General features: G+C 45.5%; 1 protein-coding gene across 1 annotated transcript in view; it reads left to right on the top strand.

The window, feature by feature from the left end:
* Myo16 (myosin XVI) overlaps positions 1 to 18,001 on the top strand; it is a 394,733-nt gene that overhangs the window by 139,292 nt on the left and 237,440 nt on the right. Inside the window, exons 10-11 of the mRNA XM_026399873.2 lie at positions 3,487 to 3,597; positions 12,743 to 12,808. Of these exons, the coding sequence (XP_026255658.2) occupies positions 3,487 to 3,597; positions 12,743 to 12,808 (177 nt within the window). The remainder of the gene's footprint in view (positions 1 to 3,486; positions 3,598 to 12,742; positions 12,809 to 18,001) is intronic.

Here is an 18,001-nt window from a genome sequence, read left to right as displayed (position 1 = left end):
TTATCCCACACCATCTCTCTTGCCTTGGGATGTCTGGTCCCTGGACGTGGACTTCTTGTCTCCCAGAGAGAAAAATCACAAAGAACCAAATGGAGCGGTGGACCCCAGGTACCAAGAGCAGCCTTGAAATGGTGGCGGCCAGGGGCCTGCAGACCCAAGCCCCTCCCCAACTCCGGCTCACGCTGCCTCTCAGCGTGTCTCCTGAGCTCTTCTGGATCCTCTGTTCTGAACCACGTTTGTAGCAAATGCCACAGTGACCAGTCCTGGAGGGGACGGGCAGCCTTGCCTTGGTCTGTGCCTCTGACGCGGGCTCCTGTGTTCCTGACCTTCCGTGGACGTGGGTGGTGTGCGTAATTCAGCCCACGGCTTTTCTTCTACTTCAGCTTTTCCCCGCCTTGACATGAGCTGTCACTGTGCCTGTGACAGCTGCATAAAGAAGCCACGTCACAGATGTTCCTGATTCCAGTGGGTCATCAGAGTTTCCTTCCGTGTTATTTTGGAATCTGGATGAGCGTGGGGTCCATCCCTGATCCACTCAGCGTCCTGTCTGTCACAGGCCAGGGAGTGTCCACGTCTTGGCCCCAGCCCAGTGCTTTCAGCCCCTGGCAGCAGCTGGACTGGAGGTGGCAGTCTGGGGATGCCAGGGAGCCGCCCCTGGGACCAACGCCAGCCTCCGTCACACTGCACGTTTTCCTATGTGTGCAGGAAGAAACTGACATCGAGATGGCTAGGGTGGTGGTCGACAGAGGAATTTTATTAGTCTAGTGATGATGCTTAAAGAGAATCATCTTGCTCATCTTTCCCCTTTGAGGGTTGCTCTTGGAGTTACATCTGCACGCTCACTTGTTGCAGATTTTGCTTTATTTTTGTGTTGTTCCAAGACACTGGGTCATGGCAGGTGTGGTGGCTCACGCCTATAATCTCAGTAACCCAGGAAGCTGAGGCAGGAAGATCGCCAGGTTTGGGGCCAGCCTCCGCAACTGAGCAAGACCGTGTCTCAAATATTCAAAAGTAAATAAAAAGGGCTGGGGTGTGGCTCCATGGTTACGCACCTCAGATTCAGCCACCGTACCAAAAAGAAAACAAAACAGAATTGAATGGTGTCATCGATTCGTATCACACACGCACGTCACAGGTGTCTGTTAATCTTGTGTTTATACACACACCCTACATTTGTAGTTTAGAGGACATTGATGACTGTGCCTAAGATTTTGTTCTTCAAGAGAATCTTGCAAAGACATTAGAAAGGAAAGGTATTTATATCTACCCCTAAATCGATGAGGAAAGATCCCTGAGGGCCTCTCTCTGTGTAGACGTTTCCCTTCCATGAAGTGCATGCGGATCCACTTGTCTTGTTTCCCAGAGTCCTTGAGACACGAGGGCAGACACTCCAGTCTGTGGTCCTAGACTACAGTGAAGTCATCCGTTAGTAAAGCACACTTCATTCTTGTCCAGTGGATCCTGGTGAGAGCTCGGCTTGGTCGCCCATGGCTGTGCCTGGTGGCTCTCCTTGCCTGATAGGTCCGTCCACCTCTCCTCTTCTTCCTCCCCTTTTCTCTCTTTTGTGTGCTAAATCCCAATGCCTGGCAAACAGTAGATGAGCAAGAAAGCTCAGGGAAATTCTGGGTGTGTTCCCTGTTTACCACCATCTGCCGCAGTGTCTTCACCCTTACTCGGCAGTTCCTTTCCAGCTTCTGTCTCTCACCAGCTGTGTGGCCCTAGGAAAATTGTCACCATCTCTGGGCCTCAAGCACTTCATCATTGGTTCAGAATGGTGCAACACTGCAGTGGGTTAAGGCTACAACAGTGAAAGCCAAACTTTAAAAAGTTACTGTTCAGCAAATAAGTTTTTCTCAAAAGGAGTACGAGAAAGAGCCACATTTCTAAGAGAATTGCTGAGGTCTTGTTGAGGGCAGCGTGGTGAGTGACAGAACTCTTTGCTTGGACAGATTTCACTCAGGCCTCGGAGCTTCCTGTAGGCCCACCTGCACCTCCTTGTAAATCCAGTTATAACGAAAGCAGCCTGTCAGGTCACTTCCACCAGAGGCCCTGTGGTCACCCTCCCTAGCTGATCAGGCCCCTCTTCTTCCACCTGCGCAGATGGGGCCCGATGGCCCTGCTCCCGGGGAAGGAGTTCTGTTAGGGCAGTTGACAGGACCCCTCCCCTCCAGTGACCTGCCACCCAGCCTCTCCCAGCTGTGACCGCCCTTGTCCATGTGTGTTCAGAGGCTCTCATCCCAGGGCCCTGCAGGGGTCCCTGTCCCACCTCCACGCCCAGCACCATCATCCGTACCATGCTCCAGCAAACGTCCCCAAAGAGGTCCCTCTTCAGTGAGAGAGAGACCTGGGGTTCTCCACACGTGGCCGTGCGGTCGCGCTCCCGGAGCCTGCGAGGCCCAGGACAGCACTGTGTGTGTGCTCCAATAGGTCAGGGACAGCCTGGGAAACGATGGGTGGACAGCAAGATTCCATCATGGGACGATCACCTGATATCTGAAAACCAGCCTGATGTTTAGCTTCTAAAATGTGTCATATTTTTCACTTTGTAAACATTTAGCTAAGATGATAAAACACCCACTGTTTATGTTTAAATCATTTAGCAATGGCACACAGAATTAATAATGCAATATCTAATACCAGATATAAAATGCAACACAAATATGGAATGCAAACCTGAACAGGCATAACACAAACATGCTGTGATTAAAATCTGACCGTGGGCATCGGTGTCCTCACAGGGACACGGATAGGAATATCCTATGTTCTTGACTCTCCCTGTGTGACGTAAGAAAACCAGTGCTGCGATATTATGTCCAGGATCTACTTTTCAGAGCGTCGACGATGAAATTGACCACTGCACATTCCCAAGCTAGATATTCATGTAGTTAAAGAATCCAAATTCATCTGTCTTCTTATTTAAAATATGGCTCAGTTTTTAAGCTCTGCCTCCCAATGTTGGGAGGAACAAGAAGGCTCTGTTTTTCTCATGGTGGTCACCCCACCCTCTCAGCTTCTTAAGAGTATTATAAACAGAATAAAAGTCACACAGACCCGGACCCTGCTTTGGACATCTGGCCCCTCCTAACGATGCAGAAACTGAGCTCCATGAACGGTGGCAGCAGGAGACGTGAAGAGCTGGGTTCCCAGTGCCAGCTCTCTGTCCTGCGGAGGGCTTCAGCTGCCTGGACTGTGGTGGGGGGAGGGCTGACAGGTTCAAGGGATCTTGATGGACACCGTGACTGAGTGACAGTGTCGTGCGGGGGTGTGCACGTGCGCACTCTGGCTATGGTGCACGGGTCTTGTCTCATCCAACTCCCCTGTGGCTCTGAAATTTTTCATTTTTACTGATCCGTGTCGTCTTTTCACAACAGTTTCACACTCAAGTGGTGCTCACACTTTTGACGTGAGGTCGCAGACGGAGCCTCCAACCGTGGCGACAGCCGATTGGAAAGCTGTGAGAACTGACCACACTTGTCTGTTCCTTAGGTCAAGCTAATGCCTCCGGCTCCCAACGATGACCTGGCGACTCTGAGTGAGCTCAACGATGGCAGCCTGCTGTACGAGATTCAGAAGCGCTTTGGGAACAACCAGATATACGTGAGTGCCCTCGGGGTGGCCTTCTGCTCCGCCCCTCCCCTCCGACCTTCAACCTGCAGACCCTGCAAGCACCGGGCTCCTGGTAGCTTCTGCTCCTGGTGGAGGCTAGGTCCAGTGTCCTGCCGGGTTCCAAGTCTCAGAGCTGGTGTAGATGCGAGTGTGGACTGAGCAGGATGTGAGTACTCACCACCGTGGAACTTTCCTGCTGTCACCATGGCCATGAAGGTCTTGCTGGACCCAGCAGGATGGGCCAATCACTTGTAAGAAAGCCGTGCCTCCGCTCCTTGGCTCTGCCCTGCCTGGCCTGGGAGAGACGGTGGGACAACTCATTGACTATGCATGAGGGCTGCTCGTTTGCAGGGGAAGAGAAACTGTTATTGTTGTAAATCATCAGGAAGCTCCTCTGTGTGTAAAGTAGATAATTCGTACACAGATTTCTGATAACAGGATACGAAAATATTACCAGAAGACAAAGAGTACAGAGAGTCGATTTGCAGTGGCCCTCCCTGGTGAGGATGTCCCTTCTTCCAATGCCGAGGACCATGTAGGCACCTCGTCATCTGAAAGCCCGAGGCTGTCCCCCTCCCTCCTTTGCCCCCACTCCCTTTGATTGTTATTTTCTGCACAGAGCAGAGAGCAATCCAATCAGAAGGTCTGCAGAGAAATCTGATTATGCACATACCTGTTCTCCTTTCTTGCTCATACCCATTTTTCCTAATCTACTGAGAAATTGATTAAGTAATTTCCATGTAAATGTGAAGTATGAGATTTCTTTACAAGTCATAAATTGTTAGATACTGATTAGTCTATGAAAATGCAGTACAGCATCTTGACGCTTGGATAAATTGCCTGCCACCGTAAATACACTTAAAATTAAATACTTCTATCAAAATTAATGAAAGTGAGTCATTGGCATTAAGTGGCGAAAGCTGATTGCTTTGGTCTGTTACCACCCTGGTACTTTTGTAAAGTGTGCGTGGTTTGCATCTCCAATATCATATTTATTCTTCTTTTTAAGCTTTTTACTCTTCATTGTAGTGCTGCCTTCCTGCCATGCAGAAAGACTCTGGATGTTGTTGTTCCTCTCCCCAGGCTCCCAGTGACTGGGGTCCTGGCTCTCCACTATGCCCAGCCCCTCTCCAAGGCCGGCCCTGCCTTCCTCCGGGGGCTGCGTTCCTCTGGGTCTCCTCTCACAGTGAACTGCAGTCACTTTCACCCGCAGGGCCCTCTGGAAGCCTCTGTCTGGACTGTTGCCTGTGGCTCTGATGTTTCTCCTGGAGGCAGACCACTGTCCTTGTCCCCAGGCTAGAACCTCAGCTATGGGACTGCATGCCCTGCACCTGGGTCCTGGGCCAAGCACCGAGGACTTCCCTGCTCATCCCTCAAGGGCCTGATGTCGCTTCTCTGCCTGTCCTGGGGCTTCCCTGAGACTCTTCTCTCTCCCCAACTTTATGTTTCTTCCCCATGAAAGACAGGGGAGCTTCCACTCAGGTGTTCTCCAGTGAACCTCCCTGAGCTGCAGGCTGTCAGGGTGGACTGTCACTAGCACGGCATCTCTGTTGGTGGCTGTGCTCCCTGTGGGTGCCTAGTGGACAGCTGGCTCCGTGCTGGGTGCTGGGCACACTCTGGGTGTGGAACCATGCTGGTCATGCTCTCATGAGGCCTGTCCAGTGTTTTTCAACCCAGCAACAGACTCTTCTGCCAGTTTATCCCAGTCCTGGCTCTAACATGTCTTCAGGATAAATCTTGCTCTGCTCAGTTTCTCTCTCTCTCTCTCTCTCTCTCTCTCTCTCTCTCTCTCTCTCTCTCTCTCTCTCTCGATCATCAGAATTAACATCGCCTGGGTTTCTCAAATTCATGTAAGATCTAAACTTGACACGGTGTGAGTCCTGGCTTTCCTGTCCCCTTACCTGAAATATTGAAGAGCTAAGCCACCTAGGATCGATGTCGTCAAAGGACTGCTCTGAGTTATGGTGTCTGATTCACATCTAATGGGTCGACATGCAATTTAAACATTATGGGTTTAATGAGTTGTTTTTAAGCATCTTTTGTGGACTGCTGGTCATGTGAACATCTTATTACAAGTCTGCAAAGAAATAAGCATTTTAAAGAACCTGGACTGCGATTTGATCGTTTGAGTCTGTTGGATGTGAGAATCAGGGTTCCCCCTGTGTATGTCTTCATGTAATTCTTCAGCCTCACTTCTCTAGCAATTCATTCTTATTTTCATTTTCAGAAGTATCAGCTCTTGATTAATTGGAACTACCAGCCAGGGCTCCTTCCCCACAAATAGAAAACACCAGTTTAGTGTCTGAATCTCCACATTCTAGTAAACGGAGTTGGCCCTCCCACCTCTCCCCTCCTGCTCTCCCCTGGCCTGGCCTCCTGGCTGACAGCAGCGCTGTGTGTCCAGCCGGCTTCTCTGCCCCTGTCCACCTCTGCTTTTTCTGCCTCCTCTAGGATACACACAAGGTGCCGCCCTCACTGCAGCCGCCTGGCACACGGACATTTCTACTCCTGCATTTAGCATTAAACTTCAAATAAATGCATCCGCTTCTTGCTCTCCTTCTATCTGTTCTCAATGCTGGGATGATCCTGTTGGAGTGTACACCTCTCGTGTCCTTTCTCTGCAGAGAGGACGTCCAGTTCACCCTGAGGAGAGCCAGAGCCCTAAGGAAGCCCATGGGCTTGGAGGCCTGGCCTTCTGCCCCTGGCCTTCCTAACTCGAGGGCTACAGCTCCCCCTTGGGCCCTGTGCTCCAGCCATCCTGGTCATCTTGGTGTCCCCTTGGGTCCTGTGCTCCGGCCATCCTGGTCATCTTGGTGTCCCCTTGGGTCCTGTGCTCCGGCCATCCTGGTCATCTTGGTGTCCCCTTGGGTCCTGTGCTCTGGCCATCCTGGTCATCTTGGTGTCCCCTTGGGTCCTGTGCTCTGGCCATCCTGGTCATCTTGGTGTCCCCTTGGGTCCTGTGCTCTGGCCATCCTGGTCATCTTGTTGTTCTATAAGCCCCTCTGGCACCTCTGTGCAGGACTCTGTCTGAAAAGCTTGGCCAGTGCTCCCTGCCTCCCTCCCTCCAGCATCCTCAGCCCCTCAGCCTGTGCACGCTGCAGCACCTGCTTTCCACCCTCTCACCTGGCTGCGCATTTCTCCTAAACTTATGCAGTACCCTATGTTTTTCTGGTTTAGATTTCATTTTGTGTCTCCCACCCACGCACACTCTCCAGGCATGCACAGAGGTGTGCACACGTGCGTGTCCGTATCTAGTGGACGGAGAGTTACCTGCACAACAAATACCGAATAAACAAGAAGCCTGCTCAGACCATGTCCCCATTTTCAGCACAAGAGAAAGAAGTTAATGTTTATTTATTCGTGGCAGACAGCTGGGGCTGGTATGAGTGGCGACTTTCCTCAGAGCCCAGATCAAGTGTTAGTGAATCCGTTGTTTGATGGGGATTCTCATCTTTTCTCTGCAGTCTGATTTGTTATGTAATACAATTTGAAACCCATGGTAACTTACTCTTCTACAAATTGTACAGCATTCACTCGAACATTTAGAGGGACGTTCCACATCTCTGCAGCAGTAGGAAGCTCCCAACCTTCAAACAGAAAATGAATGGTGGGTGATGAGGCTTTGCTTGCGGGAGAAGCGTGGAATAGAGCACCCTTCCCCAGCTGCCCTGCAGCAGTGGAGCAGGAGAACAGAATGCAGCCTCCAGTCCTTTATGGGCGGCAAGGAAGCTTGTCAGCAGAAATCTGCATAAACACGCTAATGTGACTGGAGAATCAGGAAGGAAAGAGCCACAAAATAAACACAGGGCTCAGAACATCTGCTGAGCCAAGCCTGAAACAGCAGCGGCCCGCCCTCGGAGGGCTGCAGAGCTGGCCCCGCAGCCGCCGCTTACCCTGTGCCTCGCTCAGGTGACCGTGGGGCTGGCACGCTGATGTCAGAGGGGGAGGGTCCTCCACCAGGGGAACTGACCCCTCTGGGCAAGCTGCCCTGCCCCGTACTGAACACTGCGGCTGTGCCATGCCTTCGCGGTTCCCTGTTGTCTGTGCAGTCTGACTGTGCGCTGGTGGAGGAAGAGAAGCACATTGGCACGCAGGGCAGGAACAGTGCCAGTCATGGGAACATCCCCCACAGTGCACTTGCTATTCCTGAGGGGGTCCTATGACTGTGGGTCACACGGGATCGCAGCGTTATGAGCCACGTCCTGGTGATCACAAAATGCACACTTTTTCAAGTTCCTTCAGTGATTGGGCCACTATGAAAATTATTCCTCAATAGAAAATGCAACTTCTGAGAGGTTTTCATTTTAAAGTCTCCCATCTCCTTTATCCACTAATTTCCGAATCCACAATCAGATCCCCAGCTTCATTTTTCTTCTGTAGAATTTAACAGTAATTTAAAAGTATTACATCAATGATATTCTCCAAATCTATTATTTCATTTTTATTGCCATTCTTCTGTTTGTTGTTGTTGTGGTTTGTTTGTTTGTTTTTTGCAGTGGACACTGACCACTCCTTGTTTTGAGCAAACGCTGTGTGGAATCCTGGTTTGTAGATGATAGGAAATGCTAGCTGGCTCAGCGGAGCTTTGTTTCACAAATGTACCTGTGTGAGCAGCAGCCTGTAAAGACAGGGGAATGGAAGAGCCCCCTGCCCAGTTTACAGCGGTCACTACGAAGTCCTAGAACCTGTGACCTTAGCTTTGTCTTGACTGTTTTCCAAAATGTATTGGAGAGGAGTCTCTTTCCTCCCTCTCACTCATCCTGTTGGTCCTGACGTGCGGCTGCACAGCGGCTTGTAGACGTGGTGGTTAAGTTCTATTCCTGTGCATGGCCACTCTGTGAATGTGTCCTGATGGGGTTCCAGGGTCCTCAACTGGGGGGCCTTGGAGTCGTTCCACTCTTGTTGTGAACAGCCGACAGTGTGAGCCCTGCTTCCTGTGGTCCACGCATGCAGGGACTTCCGTGGGTGACATGCAGAAGGATTGCGGGGGTACCTAGGACAGGAACTCTGTTGGCGTAAAGCAGGTTCTGCTCAGTAAATGTGGCCCAGTAGCTTTCAGTGTGGCCAGTGATTTGTTTCATTAATGCTGACATTCCAGCCCTTCCCGCAGCTGTGCCCTGGTGCCTCGGTGACCTTAGTTCGTACTCCTCTGGTAACCAATGAGGATACTGAGGAACGTCATGGCTCCTTAAGCTTCCTTTGTGAACAGTCTGTTTGGTTATTTGCCATTTTAAAGATGTGAGTTTTCTTTCTCTTTCGTCTGGATACGCAGGAGTTCTTACATACCAGAATATTCTTCTCTGCCCATGAGCACCTTGCATGCACCTCCTTCTGTACCTCTGGTTTTTCTCCTGGACTCTCCTGGCGGTGTTCCCTCCTGAGGGTCAGTGGTTTTGTGTCCTCTTTTGAAGAGAACTTTAGAACTTTCATGTTCTTGAGGGTTAATGGTTGTGTGTCCTCTGTAAGAAATTTTGGCCTTGATCATGAAAATTTTCTTCTGTATTTTCTTCTTGATGTTTAATTGTTGTAACTTTTTCACTGAAGGCATACTACCCTGTGGAAATGATTTCAAAGCCCTAAGACAGTAGGACCAACACGTGTCTCCTGCTGTGCTGCAGAGCTGCCCATTACAAATCTGGTGGACTGGGGAACTGGCCTCTTTCAGAATCTATTTTTCTATTGTAATAATCTGTTTGCTCTCAAGCCAATATCAAAATATCTTAATTATTGTAGCTATATAGTAAATCTTGATATGTCCTAATCGATCAAAAAGTCCTAATTTTGCTCTTCAAAATGTTTAGACAATAGTGACCTTTGGACATTTGTATGCATATTTTAAAGCCAATTCAGCAATTTCAGTTGGATTTTAATTAGTATTATTTCAGATATAATTCATTTTCTGCTTCATGAAATGTTACGACTCTTCTTTTGGTCATCATTAATTTCCCTAAAATATTTTCTAGTTTTTGGTTTAGAACTCTTTCCCAGAGGTATTAAATTTATTTCTAGGAATTTTTCAAATTTTGAGAATATTTTCTTACTGGAATATGAAAATTCTACTTTCTTATCATTTGTGAATACTCTAGAATGATGCAATTTTGATTTTTTATGATCATCTTTTCTTTATTGGACTTGCTAAATTCATAAGTAAATTTTAATACATATGGATATTCTGGTTTTTGCATACAATGCCATTCTCTAGTTAATGGCTTTTATTTTTCATTTTTAATTCTCTATGTCTTCTTTCCTTGCATTGTTTTGTGAGCTATGCCCATTGATTAAACAGTGACTGAAGTCAGCAATACCAGACAGACTATTTCATTTCCAGACCCAGGGAGAAGCTCCAGAGTTTTGTGATTGAGAAGCAGTTTGAGTGGCCATACCACAGCTACAGTTACTTTCCTTGGATTAGGTAGTTTAATGTTTTAAGTAATCACTATCTTTAAATCAAGAATGGGCATTGGCTTTTATTAAGTGCTTTTACTTCATTTATTAAGATGATCCTACATCTTTTTGTATTATTAATTATAGATGTTGATTTTCACATATGAAGGCAACATTGCACTTCTAGACTAAAGCCTATTTGGTTGAGATATACTAACTTCTCATTTCCTTTATTGTTTGATCAGTTGGTCTCTACTTGGCTTAGGACTTTGGCATGTATTTTAATGAGGGAGGTCGGCTGTACTTCCTCTATAACACACCGTGAGAGTCTGACACCACGTTCACGGAGGCCTCTTCAAGTGAAATGAGAAGTGTTTGTCTGTCGTTTTCTGGCGTAACCTGTATAACATTGGTTTGTTTTGTGCTCAATGCCAGGAGGAATTCACCTAAGCTTCCTCTGTGCAAGGGGTTTTAGACACTGATTCCATTTTGTTCACAGAAAGGAGCTGTTGGGTTTTCTGTTTTCTCTGACGCTGTTGGTGAGACGTGTTTTTCACCTTGTCTGAGGGTCTGACTTGGAGGCTGAACGCACTCCACCGTCTCTTCTCACGTGTTGTGTTTCTGACACGGGTATATGGTGCATTCCCTCTTGTTTCTCTGATTGTTCTTATCAGGATCAAGTTTGTAGATTTTCACAGGATCACCATTTGGATTTTTTGGGTTTTGCTTTATTTCTGTTTTTTCCTATTCCATCGATTTTTATTCCCACATTTAAAAAAAAATTTTCTTCATTGTTTCTGTATGATTTGATGTAATTTTACAAGCTCCTTGAAATATACACTCAACTCACTAACTGGCACCTTCCCCTCCTCTTTAGCATAGACCTCTCAGGCTGGATTCTTCATACTACTACACCTGTAGCTGCAGCCAATTGGTCTGGTCTGTTTTAATGAAAACATTTCCTATTTTTTTTTTTTTTTGGTACTGAGGATTGAACTCAGGGGCACTTGACCACTGAGCCACATCCCCAGCTCCATTTTGTATTTTATTTAGAGATAGAGTCTCACTGGGTTGCTCAGCACCTTGCTTTTGCTGAGGCTGGCTTTGAACCTCTGCCTCCTGAGCCGCTGGGATTATAGGCATGAGCCACCACGCCTGGCAACCAAAATATTTTCTTATTTGTATTTTTTTTCCTTTTTACTTATAGGTTATCTGCATATATATTGTATAATTTCCAAATATTTGGGGGAAGCATCCATTACTATTTGATTTTTTTAATTGAAATGAATGTTTTTAAAAATAAGTTTTGTTCATATTTAGAGTGTATAACATGTTGTTGTGATGCACATAGTGATTACTGCAGTCAAGCAAATTAACATATCCATCACCTCACTCACCTGTTTTGTTTTGGAGTAAAAGCCCCTAAAGTCTCTCAGCTAATTTCCTATACACGGTTGAATATTCCATTTTAATTCTACCATGATCAGAGAACAAACCTGTTGACTCAGATCCTCTACATTTAATGAGATTGATCTGGGCCCCGTGGTTCATGCCTATAATCCCAGCAACTCTGGAGACCAAGGCAGGAGGAGAGTTACCTGGAGGTCAGCCTGGGCAACTGGTGAGATCCTGTGTCAGAATTAAAAAAGGGCAGTGGGGTAGCTCAGTGGTCGAGCACTCCTGGATTGGCCCCCAGTGTCCCCCCACACACATACACACACACAAATAATAATAGTAATAAATTAAACAAATAAATGAATTTAATGAAACTGCTCTAGTTCACCTAAGAGGGATGCATATTCTGCCATTGGTAGTAAGGATGGCCTATGTAAATTAATAGATCAAACTTAATTATTTAAAATTTCGTTTGCTTATTCCATAAACCACTAAGCAGAGTTTCTCACCATCATTGTAAACTCATACTCTCTCCCTGTAGCTGTGCTTATTGTCTTAGGAATGATGCTGGATCTTGTTTACGGAAACCGCGTTTGCTCCGTCTCCTTCTTGCTTTGTCAGTCTGTCCCCATGAAACGTCCCCTTATTCGGGGCACTGCTTCCCAACTGGTACTTTGTCTGCACCCAGCATGGTGAGGACCACCTTCTCGCCTGGTAGTGCTGTTTGTATTTGTGTCTTGCTTCTTTCTCTGACTTTCACATTTGCTTAGTCTTTATGTTTAAGGTGCTTACCTTTCAGGTAGCACGTATTTCACATTCTAATCCAGTGCGTAATCTGTGTCTTTTAACGCAAGTATTTGAAACCTTTGTATCTGCTGCACTTACGGATGCATTTGGGTTTAAATCCTACCACTTTCTTTTATCTGTTCTTTGTGACTTTATGTCTCATGACTTGATCTTTGTTAATTAAAATGTCTTTTTGATTCTTGTGCTTTAGCAGCTTACGTGTGTGCTGTGACTGTCCTGCAGCAACACAGAGCCTTTATTCCACTCGCTTCTTCCTATGCATTTGTTATTTGCTTTAATGATGCATTTTTATTTAGACTGGCTCACAGAATCCCGTGATGAATTTTTAGCAGCCACCCATTTCACTTGTTATATTTAGTGGAACAAAGCCTATTGCTTTTATTTAATTCAATTTTTTCTATTTCTTCAATTACAAATATTTGAAGCAATTTGCAGCAATGTGGTATTCCTTATTCTCTATACCTCCCATGATGATCTATAAGTCATGTGATTTTTATTCTTTTCAGATTCTATGCATTGGTTCCTGAATTATTTTTGTCTTTTTTAACAGACTTTCATTGGGGATATCCTTCTACTGGTTAACCCATTCAAGGAGCTCCCAATCTACTCTACCCTGGTGAGTATCAACTTAAAATACCTTTTAATGACACAAAGGAACACTCTCTCCCCAGAGAGAGTATCTCTCCCTGGGGATACACCTGTGTATCAAATGATTATGAATAAAAGAAACAATAATGAAGGTCACACTTCTCAGAAACATTTTAAAATTCTCAATGAATGGTCGCATGTTAATTAGTTTGTTCTGAGGAAACTTTGAAAATCAAAGTTATTTATTAAAAATATGCTTAGCGCTAAAAGTATTTGATTCTTCTATGATAATACTCACTGGACAGACCCAAACTGATAGCTGCTTGTTCCATACTCTCCTGTTAACCTGGGGATCTGTGCCTCAAAGCCCTTGCTTGAACTCATGACTTCTTCCTCAAGAGATTCTGTTGGGTTGAAGCGTGGGACTAGGAAAGAGAAATAGTGCGTGTATAGATTTTCCCAAACCACTGGCTTGTTTTAATCATGAGACCTTCATGATTAAGAGATAAATGACTTTTGGAAAATTATTCCAGCCAACTGGAAAACACAGGATGATGTTGAAGCAGTAGTGGATGGAAAGCTGTCTCAGAGGGCTCTTAGGTGTTGGTGTGTCCATAGGCCAGCTCAGCTCTACAGTGGAATTCACACTAAGGAGTGGGTGTGTGGAGAGTAGGAGACAGGGAGTAGATGTATCCTCCTGAAGCCCAGGCACACCCATAGATAGGAGGGAGAGAGGGACAGACAGACAGAGGTTACACTCTGCAGGCCCCCGAGACATCAGGTCTCACCACACAGCTCATGAGAACAGCACTGCGGCTCACTAGGACCCTCCCCTGGGCACCAGAACTTCATAAAACTGCTGGAATTGCCCACTGTCTTCATTGTCCAGTCCTACCCCAGCCTCCCCCCCAGGCCACCAAGAGTCCATGGACATGACAGACAAGAGCAAGAGGACTTTCCCAGTCATTGCAGAAGTTCTGTCCGAGACTTGGCGTTGATCTGACGTGGCTTCTTAATAACTCAGGAAAAGCTCAGCGCTATTTCTGCCACTTTTCTGTTGCAGCATAAATAATATTTCTGTGAGGTTTATCTAGTAATGCAGAGTCTTGGGCCAGTGTTAGATGTTCTGTAGAACTGGTTCATGCAAGGCAGTGGCATCCGAAACACTCACGCAGGTCAAGGGACAGAGGGTCACGAACACCGGGGATGTGTCTGTACAGAGCAGCACAGTAAACAGTAGGCGTTTTTCCTTTGTCCGACTTGTGACAAAAGTTCCCTTTTGTGGCTGTGTGGCAGTTTAGAAATCTGGTCTGTGCGAGGTCCTTGTGGCCACAAGCTTCTCACACCACCTGGGCACCACCTGTGCACTCATGCTGCTGGGCACGGCTCCAGGAGGGGACTGGTGGCTCCAGGTGTGTTGTGTGCTCAGTTTGGGGACATGCTGGCAATTTTCCAAGAGGTTGTACCAATTTATGTTCTCGCCAGCAGAATGTAGCAATCTGGTTGCTTCTCTTCGTTGAATAAGCAAATCCTGTTTGCTCTGTCTGCCATTCTCCTGGGTATAGACTGGAATCTTGTTTTTGTCTCAGTATGTGCTTCTCTGAGAAGCAGTGGCATTGACCACATCTCACATGACAATTGCCAAGGACATCCTCCTTGTGAAGTGCCTGTTCAAGACTTTCAAATTAAAAGTATTAAAATTGTGGGGTCGCCTTTTTCTCAGTGGTTTGAGGACCTTTAAGGATTCTGGATTCTAAGTGCACGTGGGAAACACCTTGGAAGAGGGAGGGTGAGATTCTTTATGTGTATTTGACACAGCCTTGTTTTCTAAAGACCCTCTTCCCCTCTGCACTCTGGGGGCCCTTCTCCGTAGCCAGGTCTCCATACAGGAAAGGCCTGTGGAGGCAACGTCCCCTCGCCCCAAGGCCTGCGGTCTGCACGGCAGTGTCTCCACTGCACACCTTTGCGTTGGCCCTTCTCTGTTGGCCTGGGTACGGCTGGTTCTAGCGTTTCTCTGTGGTTTGGAGTCAGCTCTTCAACTCCCTGGGTGTGTTGGGGAGGGGCGTGAGAATCTCCTGGATTTTAATTTTTATTACATGAAGCTGGAGAATAACTACAATTTTAGAAGTTCCAAGCCTCTTAAATATATTATTTCTTTCGAATTCTTCCCAGGGAATAATCTTTCTGCTTTTCAGGGAGATATCTTACATAGTTTCATTCCATGTTTTAAATGCTATTATAAATAATAGTCTAAATTTTTGTTTCTGTATATGGTCATCGTGTAAAGCGAGATTTTAAAAAATAACATTACCTTAAATCTAGTAAGTTATAAAATCCACTTGATAGGTATAAAATTATTTTATTTTTAAAGTGCACAAAATAATGTTTTCTACAAAAAAAAATTCTTCTGTTACAACCCTTCTGCTAGATTTTCCTTATTTTACCAGATAAGATAACCATAAAATTGGTAAATAGAAACTGTAGTTCAATTTAAAAGTAAAAAATTATTCCTGATCTCAGGGGAGACTTTAATAACTCCATATCAGGTGTGAAGATGGTTTTTTAATTTATAAGGTCAAGGAAACTCCATTTTATTGGTATTTTCATAAGAGGGTACATAATGAATGGAATATTTGATTTTAACAAATATTTGTGTGTGCAAATGAGATAATCATTTTTCTCATTTATTGTTTTGTTTATGAATTATTTGCTTACTTTCAAATGGTAAGCAAACCCTCTTTTTATGTTGCATTCATTTCTTTATAATATTGGATTCTATTAGATAATAATTAGAGATTTTTGTATTTATGCTCATGACAGAGATCAGCCTCTGATTTTTCTTTTACTATTTTTTAGTCCTTCATATCAAAATTATGCTGAATTCATAAAAGTAATTGGAAAGTGTGTTCTGTTTTCAAGCCTGGAGAGAGTCTGTGTGAGCTCAGTGTCATTTCTTCCTCCGTGTTTGGAAGAGCTCACCAGGGGACCACTAAGGCCTGCTGTTTTCTTTGTAGGGAGGGCTCTCCTTCTGGGTTTAATTTCACTGACAAATATGGGGCTCTTTGTGTTCTTGTTCCTTTTTATTTAAGTTTTTAAAAGTTGTGGGGTTTTTGTTTGTTTGTTTGGTACTAGGGATTGAACTCAGGGGCACTTAACCACTGAGCCACATCCCCAGCTCTTTTTAAATTTTTATTTAGAGACAGGGTCTCACTGAGTTGCTGAGGGCCTTGCTAAATTGCTGAGGCTGGCTTTGAACTTGAGATCCTCCTGCCTCTGCCTCCTGAGCCGCTGGGATTACAGGTGTGTGCCGCTGAGCCTGGCCTAATAATTATGTTTTTAAAGAATTCTCTGTCTTCGTAAAATCAGTGATCTAGGAATTTATTAATTGTATCAATATCTTCAAAGAAAAATATCTCGGCTTCTTTTCTTGTATAGCATATTTGTTCTCATTTGACCTCTCTGCCTTTGGCCTTCCCTTCTTCCTGCTTTCTTTGAGTTCACTTTGATCATTGTTTACATGGTATAGATTTACCACTTACTTATGGCCTTTGTTAATAAAATAAGATCTTGAGGCTTTTCCTTTGCTTTCAATACATCTTTACTGAATTCTACGTGTCAGATATTTCATAAACTCATTATCATTGAATTTAAGATATTTTCTGTTTCCATTTGTGATTTTTTCTTTGTCATGACTTCTATAAAAATATAAACTTTATTATTTTTTCTGTTTTCTACTTTTGTTCTTGACGTATAATCTGGGCAGGTGGCCTACCAGGTTATAGTTATTAATTCTCTCTTCTTTTGAATCTACTGATAAAGTCATCTATAAATTGTGGGCATTAGTTATGTTATTTTTTAAATGCTAAAATTTCCATTTTATACTCTTGAAGACTCCAGGTCTCTGATGAATTTCTTCATTGTTCTGTTCTTTTCTTGGCCATGTGGTTATAGTCTGGTGGCTGTAACCCTGGGATTATTTTCGTGAGTGTGTGTGTGTTTTCTATTACATGGTGTATTTACTGACACTCATGGAGTTTTGGGGTTAAACATTGAATGTTCCCTGTGGCAGTCTGCAGAGCCTGGGATGCTGTTACCTGCCCACAGGAGAACTTGCTTTTCCCCCATGGGCAGGTGAGCTGCAGGCAGGCCCCTCTCCCGCCGAGGCACCTTAGGTTCTCACTGGCCCTTCTCCAGCAGCCGTGGCCCTGGTGAGTCTGCGGAGAGCAGGGCTGATGTGCACAGGGCTGATGTGCACAGGGCTGATGTCCGCTGGGCTGTCCTCCTTCCCCGAGTCTGGAACGGAAGCTGACCTTGTCCTCCGAGCCCTGAGAGACTGCTCCGATGTCTGCTTTACTCCTCAGACACTTCGCTTCCTGTGAGGCCACTGAGCTTCACCCAGAAGAAGGACCCTGTGTGCTCAGAAGGGTCACAGCAAGTCCCCCTGGCTGGTGCATCTGGGTCTCTCCACCGCCTTGGCTTCTTCTGTCTCAGCACCTTGCTGATTTTCAGAGGCCTACAGTTCAGATGCTTAGTTTGTGTTTCATACAGTTTTTACAGCTGCTTGTGGGAGAATTGACAGGAAAGCAGCTCCTGTAGATACAGGGTACCATGGGCCTCGCCTGTATTTATTGCACCAATGTAAGAAGACCAGGGGGTCCTGTGCCTTCAAATCCTGAGCTTGACTGGAAGCTCATTGTGATTTAACTCGGGTGTACCTTTTAGCAGGAAGAGGGGGAGAAGAGAGAAAGTGGGAGAGCAAGCGTCTATTTTAAATGAACTGTGGGACATTGTTCCTGAGGTAGCTACAGGATCACAGTTGATTGTAAAGCTGACAAGAATTTTACAGTGAGACAAAGTCAGTTTTGAAAAACGGAATGAAAAAAAATACACAAAAATAACTCTTATGTATTTATTTATTTAAAGAGAGAGTGAGAGAGGAGAGAGAGAGAGAGAGAGAGAGAGAGAATTTTTTAAAATATTTATTTAGTTAGTTAGTTCTCGGCGGACACAACATCTTTGTTGGTATGTGGTGCTGAGGATCGAACCGGGGCCACACGCATGCCAGGAGAGCGCGCTGCCGCTTGAGCCACATCCCCAGCCCCAATAACTCTTATTTAAATGCTCCTCTGAATGTAGGGACCCAATTCTGACTGTTGGCCCAAGTTTAACATAATAAAGGGTTTGGGTATGACTTTTCTTTGTCATAGACTCTTGCATCTTG

Source organism: Urocitellus parryii, chromosome 2 (genome assembly GCF_045843805.1).
Source record: "Urocitellus parryii isolate mUroPar1 chromosome 2, mUroPar1.hap1, whole genome shotgun sequence".
NCBI classification, from domain to species: domain Eukaryota; kingdom Metazoa; phylum Chordata; class Mammalia; order Rodentia; family Sciuridae; genus Urocitellus; species Urocitellus parryii.
The sequence above is the reverse complement of the archived record's forward strand: the minus strand, read 5'-3'. Positions and strand labels throughout refer to the sequence as shown.